The 20,057-nt window shown below is 43.1% G+C and overlaps 1 protein-coding gene across 1 annotated transcript in view; it reads left to right on the top strand.

The window, feature by feature from the left end:
- The window catches only part of LOC147727459 (serum albumin-like), a 66,134-nt gene that overhangs the window by 43,919 nt on the left and 2,158 nt on the right, over positions 1-20,057 (top strand). Inside the window, exons 12-14 of the mRNA XM_086961530.1 lie at positions 8,363-8,589; positions 14,965-15,097; positions 16,107-16,185. Of these exons, the coding sequence (XP_086817656.1) occupies positions 8,363-8,589; positions 14,965-15,097; positions 16,107-16,175 (429 nt within the window). The 3' untranslated portion in view covers positions 16,176-16,185. The remainder of the gene's footprint in view (positions 1-8,362; positions 8,590-14,964; positions 15,098-16,106; positions 16,186-20,057) is intronic.

Genomic DNA, 20,057 nt, shown 5'->3' with positions numbered 1-20,057 from the left:
TGTCAGGGTAAGGCACAAGTAAACCCCAAATTAACCTGTGCTGAACCCCCTGGTAGCTTGCACAGAGCAGTCAGGCTTAACTTAGAGGCAATATGTAAAGTATTTGTTTAGCAATTCGAACAATAAAGTAGTGAGAACACCACACACAAAGTTTCCCAGGCTGAGTTAGAAAATATAGCAAAACATAATAAATAAAACAAGACCAAAAGAACAAAAATCTAATATGTAGAACCGGAGTTATGCATTTTTAAATAATAAAGTGAAACAAAAACCACCGAAAATCATAAAGCGTCAATCACGGCTATGTGGCCGGCTGGGTTGGGTTGAAGTCAAAAGTTCAGGCTGAACACGATGGAGCAATGGTTGGATAGAGTCTCAGATTGGTTCCACTGAATGTTTGCCTTCTTACATTCTGTGCCAAGAGTCCCGTCCCGTTTGCATTGGAGAGGGCTGCAAAGAGCAGGAAAAAGTGTAGCACAAATTGTCGGCCTGGCACAAAGAGCAGGCTGGGTGTCTCGGACAAGTGAGCTGGTGCTTTGCATTGGTCAACTCCTGCATTCGGTTAATGCTGCTGTGTAAAGAGACGAGCTGGTGGCATCCTGTGCTGGTTTTGGTGCGAGCAGCACAGTCTCACGGTCTCAGTGCGAACAGTCTCATTTGTGGTTGCAAAGAGTCCAAAAGCTGATTTAAGAGCCCATGAGCCAAACCAAAAGGGTTGGACATGAGAGGCACCACTTGTGGGCCGGGAGCTCACTGCAGCTGGGTCCAGTAGACGTTTGGGAGCCTTTTATGTCTCAGAGGCTCAGATCAGAAGGCTAGCAAACCAGCCCTTGGAATTACTCTGGTGTCCTTGGGTCAAGATGAAGTTGTAGGTCCAGTTCTTCCTCCCCAGGCAAGAGGGCAAAAGGCAGCAGGGTAACACAGCATGGCAGCAGTTTCTTTAGAGCATCAGTCGAGCAGAGTGGCAGTCCTTGTAGCTGGTAACAGTTCTTCTTCCTGGGAGAGTATGCAAAGTATGAAGTGTACTGAATTGTTAGTGCCTGAGGTCCTACTTTTTACACAGTTATGCCATGAAGGGGTAAAGATCTTCTAAAGGCCTGCCTTTGACGTGCACAGATGCTCTACCTTTCTGGCCCTGGCTCCAGACTATCTACAGTGGGTATGTACCCCTTTGTGTACATACCCACTGACAGGACACAGCCAATTCAATAGTAAGTGAGGCTGGGCACAGCTCCTCCCTCTCATCCTGCCAGTGATAGCCCATCCAGCCACACATAAGCTCCCCAGTGTGAATAGCTGTCTAGGAGGTGTGCACAAAGCCCAACTGTCAGCTACACCCAGTCATGTGACCAGATGCAGGCTGCAGGCATCAAATGTCGAAGGCAAGAAAATGGCAACTTTCTAAAAGTAGAATTATCAGAATTGCAATTTAAAATCAGACTTCACCATTAGTTAGGATTTCAAATTGTGATTCCAGAGAAACTAAATATGAACTGGTTATCTCTTCGTAAATTACACTCATAAAATATAATAGGGCAACTCCAAAGTTATATTATGGAAAAGTTAGGCCTTGCAGTAGTGAAAGTGAATTTAATAGTTTTTCACTACCTGTACATGTAAAATATAAGAGTACATATCCTGCTTTTCAAATATATTGCACCCGGCCCTCTGGGCTGTCCAGGGCCTATACTAGTTGTGACTTATGTGTATTAAAAGAAAAGACTTGGCCCTGGCAAAAGGTTTACTTTGCCAGGTCAAAATGGCAGTTTAAAGCTGAACATACAGACTCTGCAATAGCAGACCTGAGACGGTTGTATGACAGAGGCACACATGGCCGAACCACGTATGCATCTACAATGCGGTTCCAACCACAAATGTGTCTTAAGTAACCATTAGTTAACCATGCATGCCTTTACTACGCATGTCTTTACAATGATATTTATTGTAAAGGCGTAATTGCCAAAGGAATATATGTAGTGAGGTCAAAACTAGAAGTTATCAGCTACTCACCCATTCAAGCAGATCTGCTCGGAACCACCTGGAACACTCTCTAATCGTTCACACCCGAAAATGTGCAAAACCACTCCTTTCCACAGGTCCAAATGAAGGCGTTTACTATTTAGACCAAAGTCACAAAAGAAACCCTTTGGGCGAATACATATACATAAATCCACACTCACAGTAGGAACCTTATATCACCAACATGCAAACAATGAACAAAGGATCCAAGAAATCAAGTGATTAAATAAAATCAAATGAATAATACAAATGTATTCAATGCAATATAAAAGAATTTAAAAAAACACATATGTTAAAAATCACAAGACCTATATAAATGTATCAAAGGGCCGCAGTTAAAAACCAATTCAGGAAAAAACATTTCACAAAAGTACAGATGACGCCAATTTATAACATTAATGAAAATGGGAGAAAATGAAGAAAAATGTTTCCTAGTCACAGGAAGAACCAGTAAATCTTGCACAGATCAATTGGTAAATTGTGTGAGAATTATTTTATCATTCTTTGGCCTCAATAACAGTTGTCCTCTAAATTTATAGTAGGCTTCCCTTATCAGTGCATTGACGCGTTTCGGTGGGCACTTTATTTAGACCATCACCTTCCTCAGGAAAAAACAAAAGCTCCCAGTGTTTAAATCAAATTCTTAGTAGTTTCCTCAAAACTAATCTAGATCCGCTTCAATGTGACCCAGAGGGAAATATCTCTATTTGAGATACCTGTGGGAGAAATAGAGATATTCCCCTAGGGGTCACATTGAAGCTGATCTAGTTTATTTTCGTGGAAACTACTAAATATTGGATTTAACCTCTGAGAGCTATTGTTTTTTTCCTGAGGAAGGTGTTGGTCTAAATAAAGTGCCCACCGAAACGCGTTGATGCACTGATAAGGAAAGCCCACTATAAACCTATATGGACAACTGTTATTGAGGACAAAGAATAATAAAGGAATTCTCACATGATTTAACAATTGATCAGTGCAAGATTTAGTGGTTCTTCCTGTGACTAGGAAACATTTTCCTGCCTGGTCTCCCATTTTCATTAATGATATAAATTGATGTCATTGTAATTTTGTGAAATGTTTTTTCGGAATGGTTTTTAACTACTGCCCTATGATAAATGTATATAGGTATTGTGATTATTAACATGTTTTTTTTATTCTTTTCTATTGTATTGAATACATTTGTATTATTCATTTGATCACTTGATTTCTTGGATCCTATGTTCATTGTTTGCATGTTGGTTATATAAGGTTTCTACTGTGAGTGTGGATTTATGTATGTGTCTTCACCCAAAGGTTTTTTTTGTGACTTTGGTCTATTTTGGTACCCCTCTCCTTTGGTGTGTGGGTCCCTCTCTCCTTTCTTGAAAGGTTTACCATTTAGAAACTAGGCCTAAAACCTCCATTCCTGTGGATGGATTTCCTCCCAAAAAATCACAGGGGCAGTAAACATCCCTAGCCATCAGTCGCAGAGGCTGTTTTCACATGGAATGGAACTGGAACCCCATCAAAAGCATTTCTCGACAACCCCCAAAACTGGTCTATTGAATAACATTGCGAACAGGACCTTCACAATCAATTGTGTCTCTACCCCTTCCACTTCATTGATCCTCTTGAAACATGGAAGGACACTTATCCCAAACTACCTCAAAAAGCCACATCGAAATCGGATCATGACCTACACAATCTTCTGGTATTAAATCCTCCACCCCTTACCGAAGATTTAGATGTAAGCTATGACCAGTTCTGCCTATGGATCACTCAGGCTCTTGATACCTTGATCCCGGCTAGATGTTGCAAAGCTCGCACCCATACAGCTAGCCCTTGGTATAACTCCGAATTAGCTAGCCTGAAAAAGGAATGCAAAAAGGCAGAGAGGGCATGGAGGAAGAACTACGATGTCAATCTAAAACTAGACTATGTCATGCTCCAAAAAACCTACCATCGTAAGATCTGCAGAATAAGGGCGGCATATTATGCCAAGGAAATTAATAACAGCTTTAACACCTCGAAAGCTGTATTTAAAATCTTGAAAGATCTCACCGCAAAGAAAACTGTTAACACCACTATCACTTCCCCCGACCTCTGTAATAACATGGCCAATTTCTTCACCAACAAGATCCTGAAAATCTACGACTCCTTTCCCAAAGGCCCGCAGCCAGTTGCTATCTTTGATCCTACTAGGCCCTCTCTCTCCTCTTTTCCCACGCTTGAGCGAGAGAGTTTCCCAAAAAATCTGTAAAAAGATTAAATCAGGCTCTCTCCGGCAGATCCCCTTAAACCGGATACCTTCTGCGAAGCCCATGAATCAATCACTGAGCACATCCGAGAAATCATCAACCGGTCCCTTCTGACCGCTAAAGTTCCCTCCAAGTGGAAGCAGGCCTGGGTTTCCCCCATTCTGAAAAACCCCACTCTAGACCCCTCGCTTCCTGAGAACTTTAGACCTATCTCCCTGCTCCCCTGGCCTGCCAAAATTATCGAGGCACACGTCAACAATATTCTGACAGATTGCCTCCTTACCAATAACATCTTGGATGACTCTCAACACGGGTTTAGAGCCGGTCATAGCACCGAGACCGCCTTGCTCAGTGTTTCAGAGGACCTCCGTACCATCCTAGACACCGGAGGCATGGCAGCACTGGTCCAGTTGGACCTCAGTGCTGCCTTTGACACGGTGTCACACGAGGTCCTCTTGTCAAGATTGGAGGAGATTGGGATCACAGGGCCAGCGCTGGAATGGTTTAGAGACTTCCTTTTCAACAGGTCTTTTAGAGTCTCTACCCCTCCATACATCTCTGAGGAACATAACATTGGACAGGGAGTGCCGCAAGGCTCTTCCCTGAGCCCCACCCTGTTCAATGTATATGTCCGCCCCCTGGCAGAGGTAGCTAGAAGAAATGGACTTGCCCTGGTTTCCTACGCCGACGATACCCAGTTGGTGGTGTCACTTAATGACAACAGTGGTCTGGAGGCTCAACACTTCAAACAGACACTCACTGACATCACCAACTGGATGACGGCGAATTTTCTTCAACTAAATGCCGGGAAAACCCTCCTGGGCAAAAACACCTCGTCCTGGGGTGACAACTGGTGGCCGGATGTGCTAGGTTCTCCCCCTACGCCTAAGGAATGTGTCAAAAACCTGGGAGTTTGGGTGGACTCTGCTTTAAAGTTCACGCACCACACCAAAAAAGTTGCCGCCACATGCTTTGGCGTCTTGCGTAACATCAGGCCCATTCTGAAGTTCTTTGATTGCCGCACTCGCCAACTTATCGTCCAGGCGACCATTCTCTCCAGACTGGACTATGCGAGCTCCCTTCTATTGGGAGCTAATCTAGCTGAAATCACTAGATTGCAAGGAGTTCAGAATGCGGCCGCCAGGGCTCTGGTTGGTCTCCCGCGCCATTCCTCTATATCGGGAACCTTGAAGAAACTGCACTGGCTCCCGGTGGGCAAAAGGGTCCAGTTCAAAGCATTGTGCCTCGCTTTCAAAATCCTTAAAACCTCCTCCCCCCCAATGCTTCGCCCACTCCTGTCAGAGTACATCCCTAGGAGATCGCTCCGGTCAGAGGGGCAGCATCTTGCGATCATCCCCCGCACCAGACTGGCTAGAGTGGGCGGCCGCTCTTTCAGTTTCCTAGCGGCCAAGCTATGGAATAGTCTCCCTGAAGCTATCCGCGGGATTCAGGATCTCCTAGTCTTCAGAAAGGCTATCAAAACACACCTCTTTCAACAATAGTTTCATCCTTAGCGTCTCCACCTCTCTGTACACTGTCCTTCCGCAGCGCCGGGACGCCCCTTTGCTGAGGCAGCCGTGCGCTATACAAATCACCATAGCATAGCATAGCATAGCATAGCATACGACGTTTGACCCAAAGACACCCACCTATTGAAAAACAATCAAAAGTCAGCCAAAACAAGTAAAAAACACACCAAATCTCAGCCAAATCTTGCCGTTCCAATATACATTAAACTAAAATGGGCCCTGATCCATAGACTCTGGGAACCCTATTCCACACCAACCCTAAGTCTGAAAAACTATCCAGACCCACCGCCTCAGCCCTAAAACCGCCCCCCCTAAAAACAACTCCAACCCCTAAACTTGGCCCCAGCCCCTCTTACTTGTCTGTTTTGAGCCTTCTCCCTGATGCTTCTTGTTCCATTCCCGCCCATCCATGCATCTAGACCACGCATTGCCTTTACCACGCATATGCGTGGTTAAGGCATTTGCATGGTTAAGGCAATTGCATGGTTAAGGCAATTTTTTGGAACATGCCCGCATTGTTTCGACTGTTTTCCACCTGAGACATATTAAAAGGGTTACTTAAATGGATGGTAGAAACAGTGCTGCAGGACCACTAGTGCATTTAAGTTACAGGCCCTGGGCATGGATAGTACCACTTTACTAGGGACTTACAAGTAAATCAAATATACCAATTGGGCATAAGCCAAATCTACCATGTTTTAAGGAGAAAGCACAAGCACTTTAGCACTGGTTAGCAGTAGAATAGTGCGTAAAGTCTAAAGGCCAACAATTACTTTTCTTAGAAAAATGTGGAGGATGAAGGCAATAGGTCTGTGGATGACCAAGCAGAAAGGGCCACGTCCAACAAACGTTTACTAGTTCTATGCTGTACATGGGGCTGAAATCTGTTAAACAGGCCGCAGCACATGACTGAGATCAAAACTCTAGAGTAAAATCGAAACAAACTGGCAGAAAAATGCAAAGTTGTTGTATGTTCTTAGGCCAACCCTAACTTATAACAGCTGATATCCATTAATGGTTCTCATTTCTTTACTGCTGTACGGGAATTTATGTTTGTAATGCATTTGAAACTTTCACAACCCAATTATGTTGTGATCTTAGCACTTACGTCGGAGCAGTTATTGGTAATATTACTCAACTAATGAATACAACATATGTACACTTAATTTGCTTCATAACCACAGACGCTTTCAATCTGAATTTACAATTAAGGAAGAAAAGGTATGGCCAGTGCCATGGTAAGGCAATTCTATTTAGAGTGCCCCCTCCAGATTTAACCTGTGCACACCCATTTCCCCTTATAAGGATCAATGTCGCCTCTATGCAAACAATGGGGTGAAATTACACTTTGCCTTGTACAGTAAAAATTCAAAAATTCACTACCATTCTTTGTGTCTGAAATTTACTTTGTATAACTACCGGATGAAATTTTTAGAGAAATATATGAATCAAAAGCAGGGTAGTTGGTACTTCTGCCGTGCCTCATTTGGAAAAGAATGAGTGTCATTGCCCAATGCTCTACTATGAATCCCTCTGTTGGTGCTATTACATGTCAACTCACTGAGGGCCATATTTCTGACTAGGGTTGCATTGCTCTTGAACCACGCAATGTGGCGTGTGAACAATGCAAGTCCAAAATGCGATTTGTAAAGCCACGCATGGCCACTTTGCGTCGCCCTGATTGGTTTAATAAATCTGGAGTAATTCAATTTAGTGCAAATCACTGCATTGCGTTAGTCTGGCCAGGGAGGCATTCCATGGGTGTTGTGTGGTTGCTCCGATGCAACATCCATGGATTTTGATGCATTCACAGATTCGCCAAAAGCGATATATCCGGGAATGCACCAAAATGCCACCCCCCTCCCAGGTGAGACGTAATGAGTAGAAATTACTTAACCCCGTTATTTTTTCTTTCAGTGTGTTCTGCACCTAGAGGAAAAAGTCTCAGGGGATTGTTTTTGTCCAGGAAGGTACCCGTTCCTGCACAAAAACAATCCTCCCTACAACCCAGGCACCCTTGCGTTGGCACTAGGCAGCCAAAACGGTGCCAGCGCAATGATGCCATGACTTGCTGCGCTGCATGACTTTGCCATACAAATGGCCCTGAATACCAAGGCTGAGCAGTTTTGAATCATCTCATGCACCACCAGACACTCCCTGCCCCTCTGTCTTTCTATTTCAGGATCGAGCTTTCTCGCTTTTGCAGTGTTTCCCATCTTTCTATTCCTTTTTCTTTTCCCTTTGTGTGGCTTTCCCCCTCTTGCTCTCGGAAAACGTTCTGCTCAGTTTTAGCACTGTACCTCCGTCACAGTGATATATTGGGCCTTATTTATGGGAAAAAGTGACGCACCGGTGGCGCAAGGCTTTCATAAATAGGGCCCATTGTATTTAGTACTTTGGATTAGCCGTCATAGCCTTTTGTATGAATTGTTTTTAATGACACAGAAATTCAGAAGAAGTAAATGAATTTCATATGTAAATGATGAATTGCAGCAGCCTGTTCGAACAGCCATCTTTTTACACTGGCAAGACTGAAAATGTGTTTCTCCTTCATCTTGTTTTTTTTTTTGTGTTCAGCTGTCTATAGTCATCGGAGAGATGTGTGAAAAGCTGCCGGCCAATTATCCGAATGAGAAGGTTGCTCACTGCTGCAGTGACTCCTATTCCGAGCAGAGGCCATGCTTTACTGCACTGGGACCAGATGAGACCTACGTGCCTCCAAAACTTTCAGTTGACTCTTTCCACTTCACCGATGCCTTGTGCACCGCTTCTTCCCCAGAAGATCTAAACCACAAAAAGCAAACGTAAGTGACACCTTGGGGTTTTCACGATGCATGATGGTCTTCTTCAGGTGTTCCATTACTGCATATTGACACCAGCAATATTGAGATAGAGGAATATCCATAGGTAAGTGCATATAGGAAGTATATATTTACTATTCCTGAATCCATATCTATGCACCTTGAAGATATATGTGACACTTAGGTACATATATGTAGAGTTAGGGATCGAAAATCTAGACTTACTTACCTGTCAATATATATTTTGTTCGATATTTGGTCCTCGATATTCTATCAAATATTGTGGATTCGACATTCAGGGTGAACACTTTCCTGAGGACAGTGCTAGTCAAGTGAGCAACCATAATCCAACAACATGCTAACATTGCCTGTGGTGAGAAACTAGTTCGTTTCCACTGGCACAGAGTATTTCCCAGCTAGGAAATGTTTAGGGCTTCTTAATTTGTAAAAAAAAATAAGTGTCAGGGCTCTCGTCAGGAGGCCACTGCAGCTTGTACCACATAATGCCCCTGCCTTGCTGCTGATGATAATAACAACACACCTATTAACCATCGTATCCCTATGTGTGACAATTCAGACTATTACAGGCCCCCAAAGCCTTAAGAATGGCTTGGGCGGCAGGTAATAATACATTTTTAATGTATATTGAATTCATAATTAACTGTTGTTGTGGTTAACTCTAAATTAGCCAGACAGTGCCACTTTGGCAGGCTGTCACAAGCACTGTGTTGAAAATTAAGTGCTGGTGCCGAGCACCGGAAACCACCGGCTCAAATTAAGCACTGGCTGTACATGAGGCCTTGATGAAAGTCACCAGGAAGGCGGGACCTCTGAAGCTGTTTTTCTGTTTGCGGGGGTCAGCCTGTGGTCCCAGAAACACCCTAGTGGGATCTCTGTCTTGTTGAAGGATGATTGTATCATTTTCATGGTAGGGTTTTTAAAAGCATCTATGAAATCTAGGCACTGTTTGGACATGTAGTGTCCGTTCATTTAGACATGTTTTAGATGATCTATTGTGTGGTAACGGAGTAATTTATCTCACAAAAATGAACACTCACTCAGTATTCCACTATAGGCTATGTAGGGAACCCTGCCAGGCCACCTGGGGAGCTCTAAAAATGATGAGATATCTTTCGCCAGGGGCACGGAGGCCACAACCTGCACTGGCCAGGCCACCCACACTACTCTCAATTAGCAGTTTACAAATTATTGTTCATTTATATTTTGGATCTACAACTGAGGTCCACATAAGAGATACCAAAAAAAATCCATTACAAGCATATAACATATAAAGTGCAGAAGGGGCCTACTCTCAATATGGGCCTGTTGGATATGGCCCTTGTTGCAGGGTGATCCCCAATTTTTTAATTCTCCCTCCTTTGTTTTTCCTGACCTGTGGTTGTTGGCTATATGACTCTGGGCCCTTTACCACTGCTGATCAGTGCTAAAGTGTATATGCCCTGTGTGTAAATTGTTATTGTGATTGGTTATCCATAATTGGCATAATTTACATTACCAGTAGGTCCCTAGTAAAGTGTTCCAGGACTGGTAACTCAAATGCTACTAGTGGTCTTGCAGCACGGAATGTGCCACCCGGATGTATGTTGTTACACCGCAACATGGATTACAACGCATTTCATTACAACGCATGCCATTACAACGAAATCTTTGAAACTACCTTTACAACGCATTCCACTACAACGCATACTACATTTACAACGCATACCATTACACCGCATACCATTACATTGCATGTATGGTAAGTATTGGATAGTGTAGGGGTAAAAATTACTATTCTAACTCCAGGGGGTGCAACAGTAGGGTAAGTGTTGGATAGTGTAGGGGTTAAAATTACTATTCTAACTCCAGGGGGTGCAACAGTAGGGTAAGTATTGGATAGTGTAGGGGTAAAATTACTATTCTAACTCCAGGGGGTGCAACAGTAGGGTAAGTGTTAGATAGTGTAGGAATGCGTTGTAATGACTGCGTTGTAAAGGTATGCATTGTAGTGGTATGCGTTGTAGTGACATGCGTTGTAATGGTTGCGTTGTAATGGCATGCGGTATAATGAATGTTGCGTTGTAAAAGTTTTGTTGTAAAGGTAGTGCGTTGTAAAGGTTGTATTGTAAGTGTTGTTTCCCGTGCCACCCACATGAGTAGCGCTGAAAAGAGGTCTCAGGCCTGCCATTGCAGTGCCTGTAAGCAGTTTGTTAACTGCCATGTTGACATGGCCAGTGTTTCCACATGCCAGGCCTTACCCTTCCCTTTTCTTACACAGAGGACAACACTTTGGTAGGACCAAGGTACCCCCCTGGGCAGGGTGCAGTGTATGAGAAAGGTAGGACATGTACTGGTGTGTGTAACATGTCCTGATAGTGAAATACTGCCAATTTCGTTTTTCACAATTGAAAGGCTATCTAGCCCATAGGACAGAATGGGGAATGCTGTGTAACAGTTTTGCAAGCATATCTTCCCATAGGATTTAAATAAGAAATTAGAGTTTGGTATTCTTGAACTCAGAATTTAATAACACATATTTTAGGAAAGATGGGTTTTAAAATCTGTGGATTGACTGTCTAGCTTGAGAGTGACAGGGGCTGGGGTGGCTCCAGGATTCTGGGTGAGTCAGCATTAGGCTGAATAGACCGGTCTGCATTTGAAGTGGTGGGAAGAGTAGCACCTGGGCCAGAATAGGACTGTGCCTGCCTTCCACAATGCTGGCACCATCCGCTGTGGTGTGTCTGATGACCCTGGCCCATACTAACAAAGGAGGAAGTTGTGCACTGGCAGTTTGCACCCAGAACTGGGTTGGACTGGGCTCAGAGCCCCCTGCACAAATGAGACCTGAAACCCCTGAACTTCAGATCATCCTGGAATTCAAGAGGAACCTTTACCGAGGACAAGAGCTGGAGAAATTGAAGAGAAGGACTGCCATTGCTGTGTGTTCTGGGGCTAACATGCAGTTACTATTCTGCCAAGGAAAGGAGAAAGACTTTGCTTGTGTGCTGTGTCCCCTGCTTGAGGAAGATCTCCAAGGGCCTGAGGTGAGCTGGCCTCCTGTTTTGAAGTCCAAATAATAAAAGGACTTCACCCCCAGCTCCCCCTGAACTCTGCTGAGTAAGTTCTGACCTGCCTAGAGTGCTGGATCCAGTTGAGGGGCCTCTGAAGGTGGTTACTGCTGTTTGGGAGCTGGAAGAAGAAGAAACGTGAAAAGAATTGCAAAACTTGTCGCATCGCACTTCTTGCGGCACGTTTCACCGGGGAATCTCGATGGCCATGCAGCTGTGAAGATCGTTGCAGCGCCTGTTGCTGCTGCAAGAACCGACGCATCGAGGGATCGCGGCTAAGGAGGACAGACGCTGTGCAACGCCGCCGCATTGATTGCTGTCACATCCCGAAGATCTACGCATCAAACCTGTGCTAGACGCTTTCCCAACGGATCACCTGTGAACCAGAACCGCCACAAAGATTCGACGCCTCGCTCCCCCTACAGACCGGACTCGTCGCAACCCGTCCGCTGCGTGCAGCGGGGCTGTCGCATTGACTCCTCATGGTCTCAGGGGTGTCACATCTCTTTGTTTTTTTATGCTGCAGCTGTTCGGCGTAGGAACTTTTGTCGCATCTCCAGGTACTTTGGTGGAAAGTTACACATCCATAGATTTCTATTGTACAAGTGCTTGAACCCTATTTAAAGTTATATTTTTAAACTGTGTATGTTGGATTTTTATCGTTTTGGTCTTGTATAGTTTAGAGAAAGATACTTTATTGTTCTAAACTGGGGTGGTGTCCATTTGTGGGGTTTTCACTGTGTTACTCTGAGTATTGGTACAAATACTTTACACATAATTTTGGGATAAGCCTGTGTGCTCGTGCCAAGCTACCACAGGGGTGAGCAGGGGTAATCTAAAGTGTGTATCCCCCGTACCCTGACTACAAGCATTAGTCCCTATTTGGTCAAAGGGACCTACCTCGGCCAACTAGAGACCCCCAGTTCTAACAGGACCTGAGAGATTTAATAGGAGAAACAATAAGTAGTTCTTCCTCGTGACTATTAAGCTCTGCTGGTTTGTGGGACTGTGACATGTCCTTGCTTATCATATAGTTTACACATCAATGTAGAAAACTGGAAAACCAACATTTATAGAATAGAAACATGCTGCTGAACAGTATTTCTTGTCAGGTGACACCAAAGAACGCGTCCTGGCCGAAATTAAGACAAAATACTACTGTTAAATCTAACAATATCAGGTCTTCATTTAGAAACAACAGCATTAAAGGTAAATCGTGGAACAAATCTCTGAAATGGCAAAGCATCTGCAGCCCTTTTTGTTTTACCTGAAACCCTTGCTATAACCTTTTTGAAATATTTGGTTAGAGCTTTGCTGAGATTATAAAACAGGATTCATCTTTTTGCACTAAGGGACAAATTTTAGAATTAGCATCTTATAGTTGTCTGTGGCAAAAGGACCAGACTGAGTTTGCAACTCATGCAAAATGCACATTTGAGGTTGACTCTCTCTTGATTAACACTATATGAGGAGGGTGAGTCGCCACCTCCTTTTCCAACTCCCTTCCCCTCTTTTGAATTCTACACTTATACAGTAATTATAGATGGACATTGAAGCATCCTTACTATTGCAAACAGAAACATGGATTGTTTTCTCTACAATGAGCATAAGGCCCCTTAAACCAGCTGAGTCTGTTTATAGTTCACAGGTTTTTCTTCCTGTTCCATGCATATGTGTCCCTATTCACTTAGGGTATTTCCTTTTTTACAGATCGGATGTCTCTGTAGTATTGTTTTTCAAGCAATTTAAATTGGCCTCTAAGTGTCTGGGTGAATTTGCAAGTTAGATTGGTGGTTAGGTGAGAGATGCTGCAGCAGTGGCGTATAAGGGGGGGTGGCAGCATGAGTTTTGGGGGCGGTGGCTTTCCCGAACCCCTCTTACCTTCAGGAATTGCCAGCACCCTTGCTCTTTCATACGGCAACCGTGGCGTAGCAAACGCAAGGGTCATGCATGCCTGTTAGGAAGAACAAATTGTTAGTGGTGAAAGTGGGTGGTTCCCAGATCCTGTGGATCATGTCCATGGGCCTGGATGTACATATCCTCTCCAATTGCCTCATACTAGTTCACAACACATATCTTTCTGGTGGATTTCAAACATGCCTGACATACTCAGGTCTTCTGAATGGAAGCTTGTTGCTAGCTTCATAAAACATATCAACAACTTCAAAGTTTAGCACTTCTTCGGCAAGTGGCTTTACAGTTTCACTTGCAGTCAGTGATGTAGCTAGGCCTCATGCCACCCATGTCTGTCCATGCGTTTGCCACCCTTTACGGGCGGATGTAAGAGTGAGACGAGAGGCCGTTGCCCCAACACTGCTCACAGTAGTGTTCCTTTCTAAGACAAAATTGCACAATCAGGGTGTGTTGCTGCTATTGTGACACTGCTTTAGTATTGTGCAACAGTATTTAAACAGCTGTGTTGGCTCAGGATCTCTGAGTGTTCTCCAAAGAAATAACAATGATCATGGTATGAGCATACCGAAAGTTATCTACTCTGTCACATCTAGAAACTTAACGGAAGACAAATTGAACTTCTGCCTTAAGTATATTAATGTCATTTCAAAGTTTTATTAATATCATTCTTCTCAAAATCTGGGGGCTAAAATGGTCTTATAGCCCTCCGTAGTGGGCTATACCAAGCCATTAAAGGCCCGATCTAGCGGCAAAGGCCCATGTCGAAGCCAAGAGCCTTTAGCTAGGAAGCAAGACTTCAATGCCGGTAAAGCCCAGCTACAGAGGGTTATAGGGCTATTAGAACATTTTGCCACTAGAGCGCAGAATGTTTTAATAAATAAAACAAAGGTCTCATGGAGTGCGAAGGGATTGTATACCCTATTGGGCTCCGCTTTGTTCGTAGCGACAGCTGTGAACTACAATTTTGGAATGTTGGAGCTCTGGGCTTTTACCGGCCGTTAGAACCGCGGAACACACCATTGTTTTCAATGGAGCTTCCAACATTCCAATGTTCTAATTGTTCCTGCATGTGAAATAGTTGCCTATACAAAATACCTTTTCATAGTCCGACAAACATTTTTGTAATGACCCGGAGAGACTTTTGATGGATGTACGGGTTACCATGGTAGCCAATGGGCAATGTTTACTACGTTTGGGCAATTGGAATTCTACTATGGCCTACTATCCTTGGTACATTTTTAGAAATAAAAGTACACTTTTTACCTGTCGTAAAACTCACAGGTACTGCACGCAGTGCCATACAGTGAGGCAGGGTACACTGTTGCAAACGTTTTTAATTTTGATTACATTAAATGTCTTCCACTCAATTCAGATATTTATCTTGTTCTCATAACAGGTTCCTTATCCATTTGATAAAACTGAAGCATGACATCACAGAAGAACAAATGACTAAAGTCAGTAAAGAATTCCTGGCTATGATGGAACATTGTTGCAAAGCTGATAACCACGCTGAATGCTTTACAGTCGAGGTAACAAATACAATATGACATATTTAGCAATAAGTAACATTATGGTTACAATATACATACATGACCAACAAGAACCGGTTGGTAGCTATGGTTTCCATCTATCCATGCTGCAGTAATCAGAGGCACCAATGCCTGATGTCAATCACCTTCAAGGAAAGGAAAATGGGCTGTATTTAAAAATAAAAATAAACTACTTTATTGAAAAGCAGTCCCAGACATGGAGGTCTGCTGAGCCCAGCAGGCCACCATACCTGGGAAGGCCGGCCATTCCTAATGGGGTCGCAAATTGCGAATGCATCATGAATATTGATGAGGCATGCAATTTGCAATCCCATTGGGGATCGTAAACAGGGTCTCTGACACTGTTGTACATGGCATTTAGCGACTTGAAAATTGTGACTTGCAATTGAGCGCAATTTGCAAATCGCTAAATACCCCGGTCGTACGTTTGACCCTAAGTCTGTTGTAATAGGGCATGTTGTGAATAAGGTATATAATTGCTGCATCAGCAGTATGGCCAATGATTTAGTAGGCATCTCTAAAGGTGGCCCTTTGTCTCGTGACATGGCTCGGGTGTAACTAATTTCAACCCTTTTGAAGAGTGAGATTGTTCTGTGGTACTGTCCATATGTTTCCATTTCTCCCTTGCCCGTTGTCATCTTGTATTTTTGCGTCAGTTGTAATTTTATTTTACTTTTTGTCACCATATCAGCTACTATTGTGCCATATATTATACATTGCATGAAAAACAATGGCGTAAAGAACTATTAAAAAACCACAAGTAGATAAATCAATAAATACAATCAAGATGGAAGGAACTTGGACAAACTTTGGATTTCTAGAGAACTTTAAAACCTTATATTCGCATGACCTGCCCTTACCTTTGAATCTCAGCACCATAACAAATTAACATTGCAAGAGGATAACAAGACCTTATGATATCTCGTTGTGAATATGTGGAAACCATTGCACTGATTTCTTTTCTCAAATATCTCTTTACTATTTGCAGGGTCCTAAGCTGATAGCGAAATGTGAGCTGCTCCTTGGAGTGAAAGCTGAAGTTAAAGTTCCTGTCTAATCAATTCGAGGTAATATTCTTCAATAATTAATATTATCTATCATTGTTTATATCTTTCTAAAAGGATCGCTACACATGCTCTTTTTTTATATATCCGTGATGCCATTGGCAGTACCTGCTGATTAATTCATTTGTCTATAAAGGTCTCTAAGTAAGATTGGCGTATACTCTATATTTCGGCAACTCACATAGTATTCCAGCCCAATGTTGAGGCCCAGTGCCCAATTTATGGACCCACGTTGAAAGCAATAGCCTATAGTGAAGGAGAGGGGTTATAATTATAGGAATAGGATGAGTAGTTTGATTATAACACTTTTAGAATTTTCCACCCATCCAGGGTAGAACATTCTAAGTTAAACAGGAAGAAACAGAACGAAAAGCATTGGTATTTTAGAGCAGGAGGTCTATACCAGCACTTATTTGCCCTCTGCCTTTGTATTGTGTCCAGTGGAGTTCTCAACACTTCAGTGTTCTTTTGGCATTTATTAGAACATGCCCCTTTTACCGTGCAACACCTCAAAGCCAAAGAAATGCCTTGGCAAAAGTCTCGAAATAATGCAGTTAAGTCAGATGCATAGGAGGGCACACAGTCTTTCAAAGTTTATACAATTGCTTTTTAATTGAATGCTACAGTTTGTGAGGGCCCGGTTCCCCAAGAGCCTCTGCAGTCATGATGGAGTCATGGAGGGATCTCCACACTCATGACGGGATCTCCACACTCATGGCAGGATCATCACACTCATGGCGGGATCTCCACACTCATGGAGGGATCTCCACACTCATGACGGGATCTCCACACTCATGACGGGATCTTCACACTCATGGCGGGATCTCCACACTCATGACGGGATCTCCACACTCATGGCGGGATCTCCACACTCATGGAGGGATCTCCACACTCATGGTGGGATCTCCACATTCATGGAGGGATCTCCACACTCATGATGGGATCTCCACAATCATGGCGGGATCACCACACTCATGGTGTGATCTCCGGATAGCAGGTTCTCCTCGTGAAGATCCCACCACGACTCTGGAGCCTTCCCCAGGACTGCTGAGGCTGTTTGTGAAGCGGGCCCACTTAGTATGGCTGTCTATCAAGTATCCTTAAAAATACTTCATTTTCCAATGACAACTAATATTTTCATGAATTTCCACTTTTCTATATGTCTCTGAAAGGTTTCTACTCTTTAACTCTTCCTTTCTAGACCGAATGTGATGTTTGTGGTTTGAAGTTATTAATTTGCTTTAAAAAAAGCATTTACCTTATTGCAGGGAGGCTTCTATTGACATGGCGGTGTCAAGAGACCTTTTTTCAACAAGCAAAAATCTGATGAAACAATGAAAACTTCCCCTAAACTTAAATTATGCCTGATACTCTGTTCTGAATTTGCACTATGTTTGCTTTACTGTGTTCTTTTGGATTCTTGATGTGCAAGACTGACACTAATGTACCTAGAACTGGTACAAATTTGTTTGATCACACTCTCATGTTTTACTTCACCCCAGCTTATTTTGAGTGCTACTGTAAGGGCCTTTTACAAGCAAGGTTTGGACACTTTCAACATGTTTACTATTTTCTCTTGGTAATGTCTTCTTTGCACAGTGGAACACAGGTGCTCTCAATCAGCGTCAGAATACACTCTATCTCTGTGCATTAATTACTTTATTATATATATCCCCTCAGTGTGTGTACCTCATGGCAATGCACACATTTTAATGTACGTTTCAAATACAAGAATTTCATAGCTTAATGCTAGATTGATCTAGAACCCTAGGGCCTTATTTATGAGGCAAGGATGCAGGGCAGCGCTGCAAGTCTTCTTGCTGTGCGGCCCTATGCCAATGTGAAAGGGCAGGAATGCACCGAATTTAGGAAATACCGTGCATTCCTGTCCTTTCCCCTTATGCTGGCACACAATTTGCTGCCTAGCGTCAATCTAGGGAGCCTTGCACCATGGTGCAAGAGGGCCTCTGTTGCAGGCAGGATTGTTTTTGTGCAGGAATGGGTACCTTCCTGCACCAAAACAATCCCTAGGGGCATTTTTCTCTTTCTGCAAACATGGAAAGATGAAAACGAGTAGAAATAAAAACATTTCTCCTCATTACTCCTGCTCTGGCGAGGCTTAAGGTTTTGGCGCTACCCCAGGTTTATGTGATTAGGTAAATCTGGGGCAGCGTCAAAATCCTGGGAAAATCCACCTCAACGCCAATGGATTACCTACTTGATGCGCAGTAAGACAAGGCAGCAACTTGTGCCACTTTGTCTTACTCCATATCTATGAAGCCATGCAGAGTGACTTTGTGTCATCTCATAGATATGATTGAGAGGCTTGCGCCCCCGGAGCATCACAAAAAGTGACACTTCGGAGGCGCATGCCTCTGATAAATAAGCCCCTTAGCCTCCTTTATACAGCGATCATATTGCAAGATCTCCATGGACACTGAACACTGCAGTACATTTACATAGAAAGAATTGGAATTAATGAATGAGACACTAAAAATGACACTTCAATGGTTAACGGCAAACCACCTGAAGTTGAATGCACATAAAACAGAGTTCCTACTAATCTCTCCACCAAAGAGAAATACAGAAATATTGGAATGGATGAAAGCCGTGACTGCGCTAAACTGCACCCCAACCCTTGTCAACTCAGCCAAATCTCTAGGAATCATCTTAGATGAGAATCTAGACATGAAAGCCCACATTAACTCAATGGCAAAAAGTGCCCGCTTTCACTTGAACTACCTAAGAAAATTTAAACCATTCCTCACAGAGTCAGACCTCAAATTGGCTATCCAATCCCTAGTTATCTCGAGGATTGAATATGGGTGCACTACCTTGGCTGGATTACCAAAAATGTCCACAGCACCACTGAAAGCCTGCCTTAACGCTGCAGCAAGACTTATCACCGGAACTAGGAAATATGACCGTATATCCCCGCACCTGAAAGCATTAAACTGGCTACCATATGAAGCAAGAATCCAAATAAAGATAGCATGTATCACACATAAAGCATTACACGACAACACCCCAAGATATCTAGCAAAGAAGATCCAGCTGTCCAGTAGCAACCGACCTTCTAGGGGTGCTGGGGAGCTGCTGCTACGACCAGCCTTCTTCCGAAAGAAAAAAACCTATGACAGAGCGTTCTCAGGAGCGGCCCCCAGAATATGGAACTCACTCCCTCCAAACATCAGGAAGATCCAGAATCTGGTAACATTCAAACGGGAAGTGAAGAGCCTGCTGATGAATAGATTCATTACTTAGCTAAGATCACTAAACATGGATTTGCTATAATTCTGCCTTAGTACAGATCAGGCACGCCATCATTACTTAGCGAAGATCACTAAACATGGATTTGCTATAATCCTGCCTTAGTATAGATCTGGTACGCCACCAAAATCGGAGGCACAGACAATTCTATAATGGAATACGTATCCTATGATACGGGAACAATCCAAGGGCCAATAGGAATGGAGATTTGATTTGAACAGGAGAACAGCATCTTTCATGAACTTATACCGTGCTACCTCATACATGAACTTATACCGTGCTACCTCATATTTGTTATATATACATGTTTTGTTATTATTTAATCATAGCATATTTACTTAGGCTAACGTCACATGTGCTACGTATATATATGTCATCTACCTCACTGCGATTGCTTGCTAACTGCTTATACATATGTTAACCTTGTTTCCTTTTCTTATTTCATGTTAAGCGCTCTGATACCCACAGGTCTTGTTCGCGCTATACAAAACTCTATAATAAATAAATAAATAAATAAACTAAAACCAGTAGGACCAAAATGTAACTTTAAGGCTAAAGGAATGTACAAGAACCTACAAACCATATACCCATATCATATGCCTAAA

The sequence above is a fragment of the Lissotriton vulgaris genome, chromosome 3_1, assembly GCF_964263255.1.
Source record: "Lissotriton vulgaris chromosome 3_1, aLisVul1.2, whole genome shotgun sequence".
NCBI classification, from domain to species: Eukaryota; Metazoa; Chordata; class Amphibia; order Caudata; family Salamandridae; genus Lissotriton; species Lissotriton vulgaris.
Note: the sequence above shows the minus strand (reverse complement) of the source record. Positions and strands in the feature narration are given on the sequence as shown.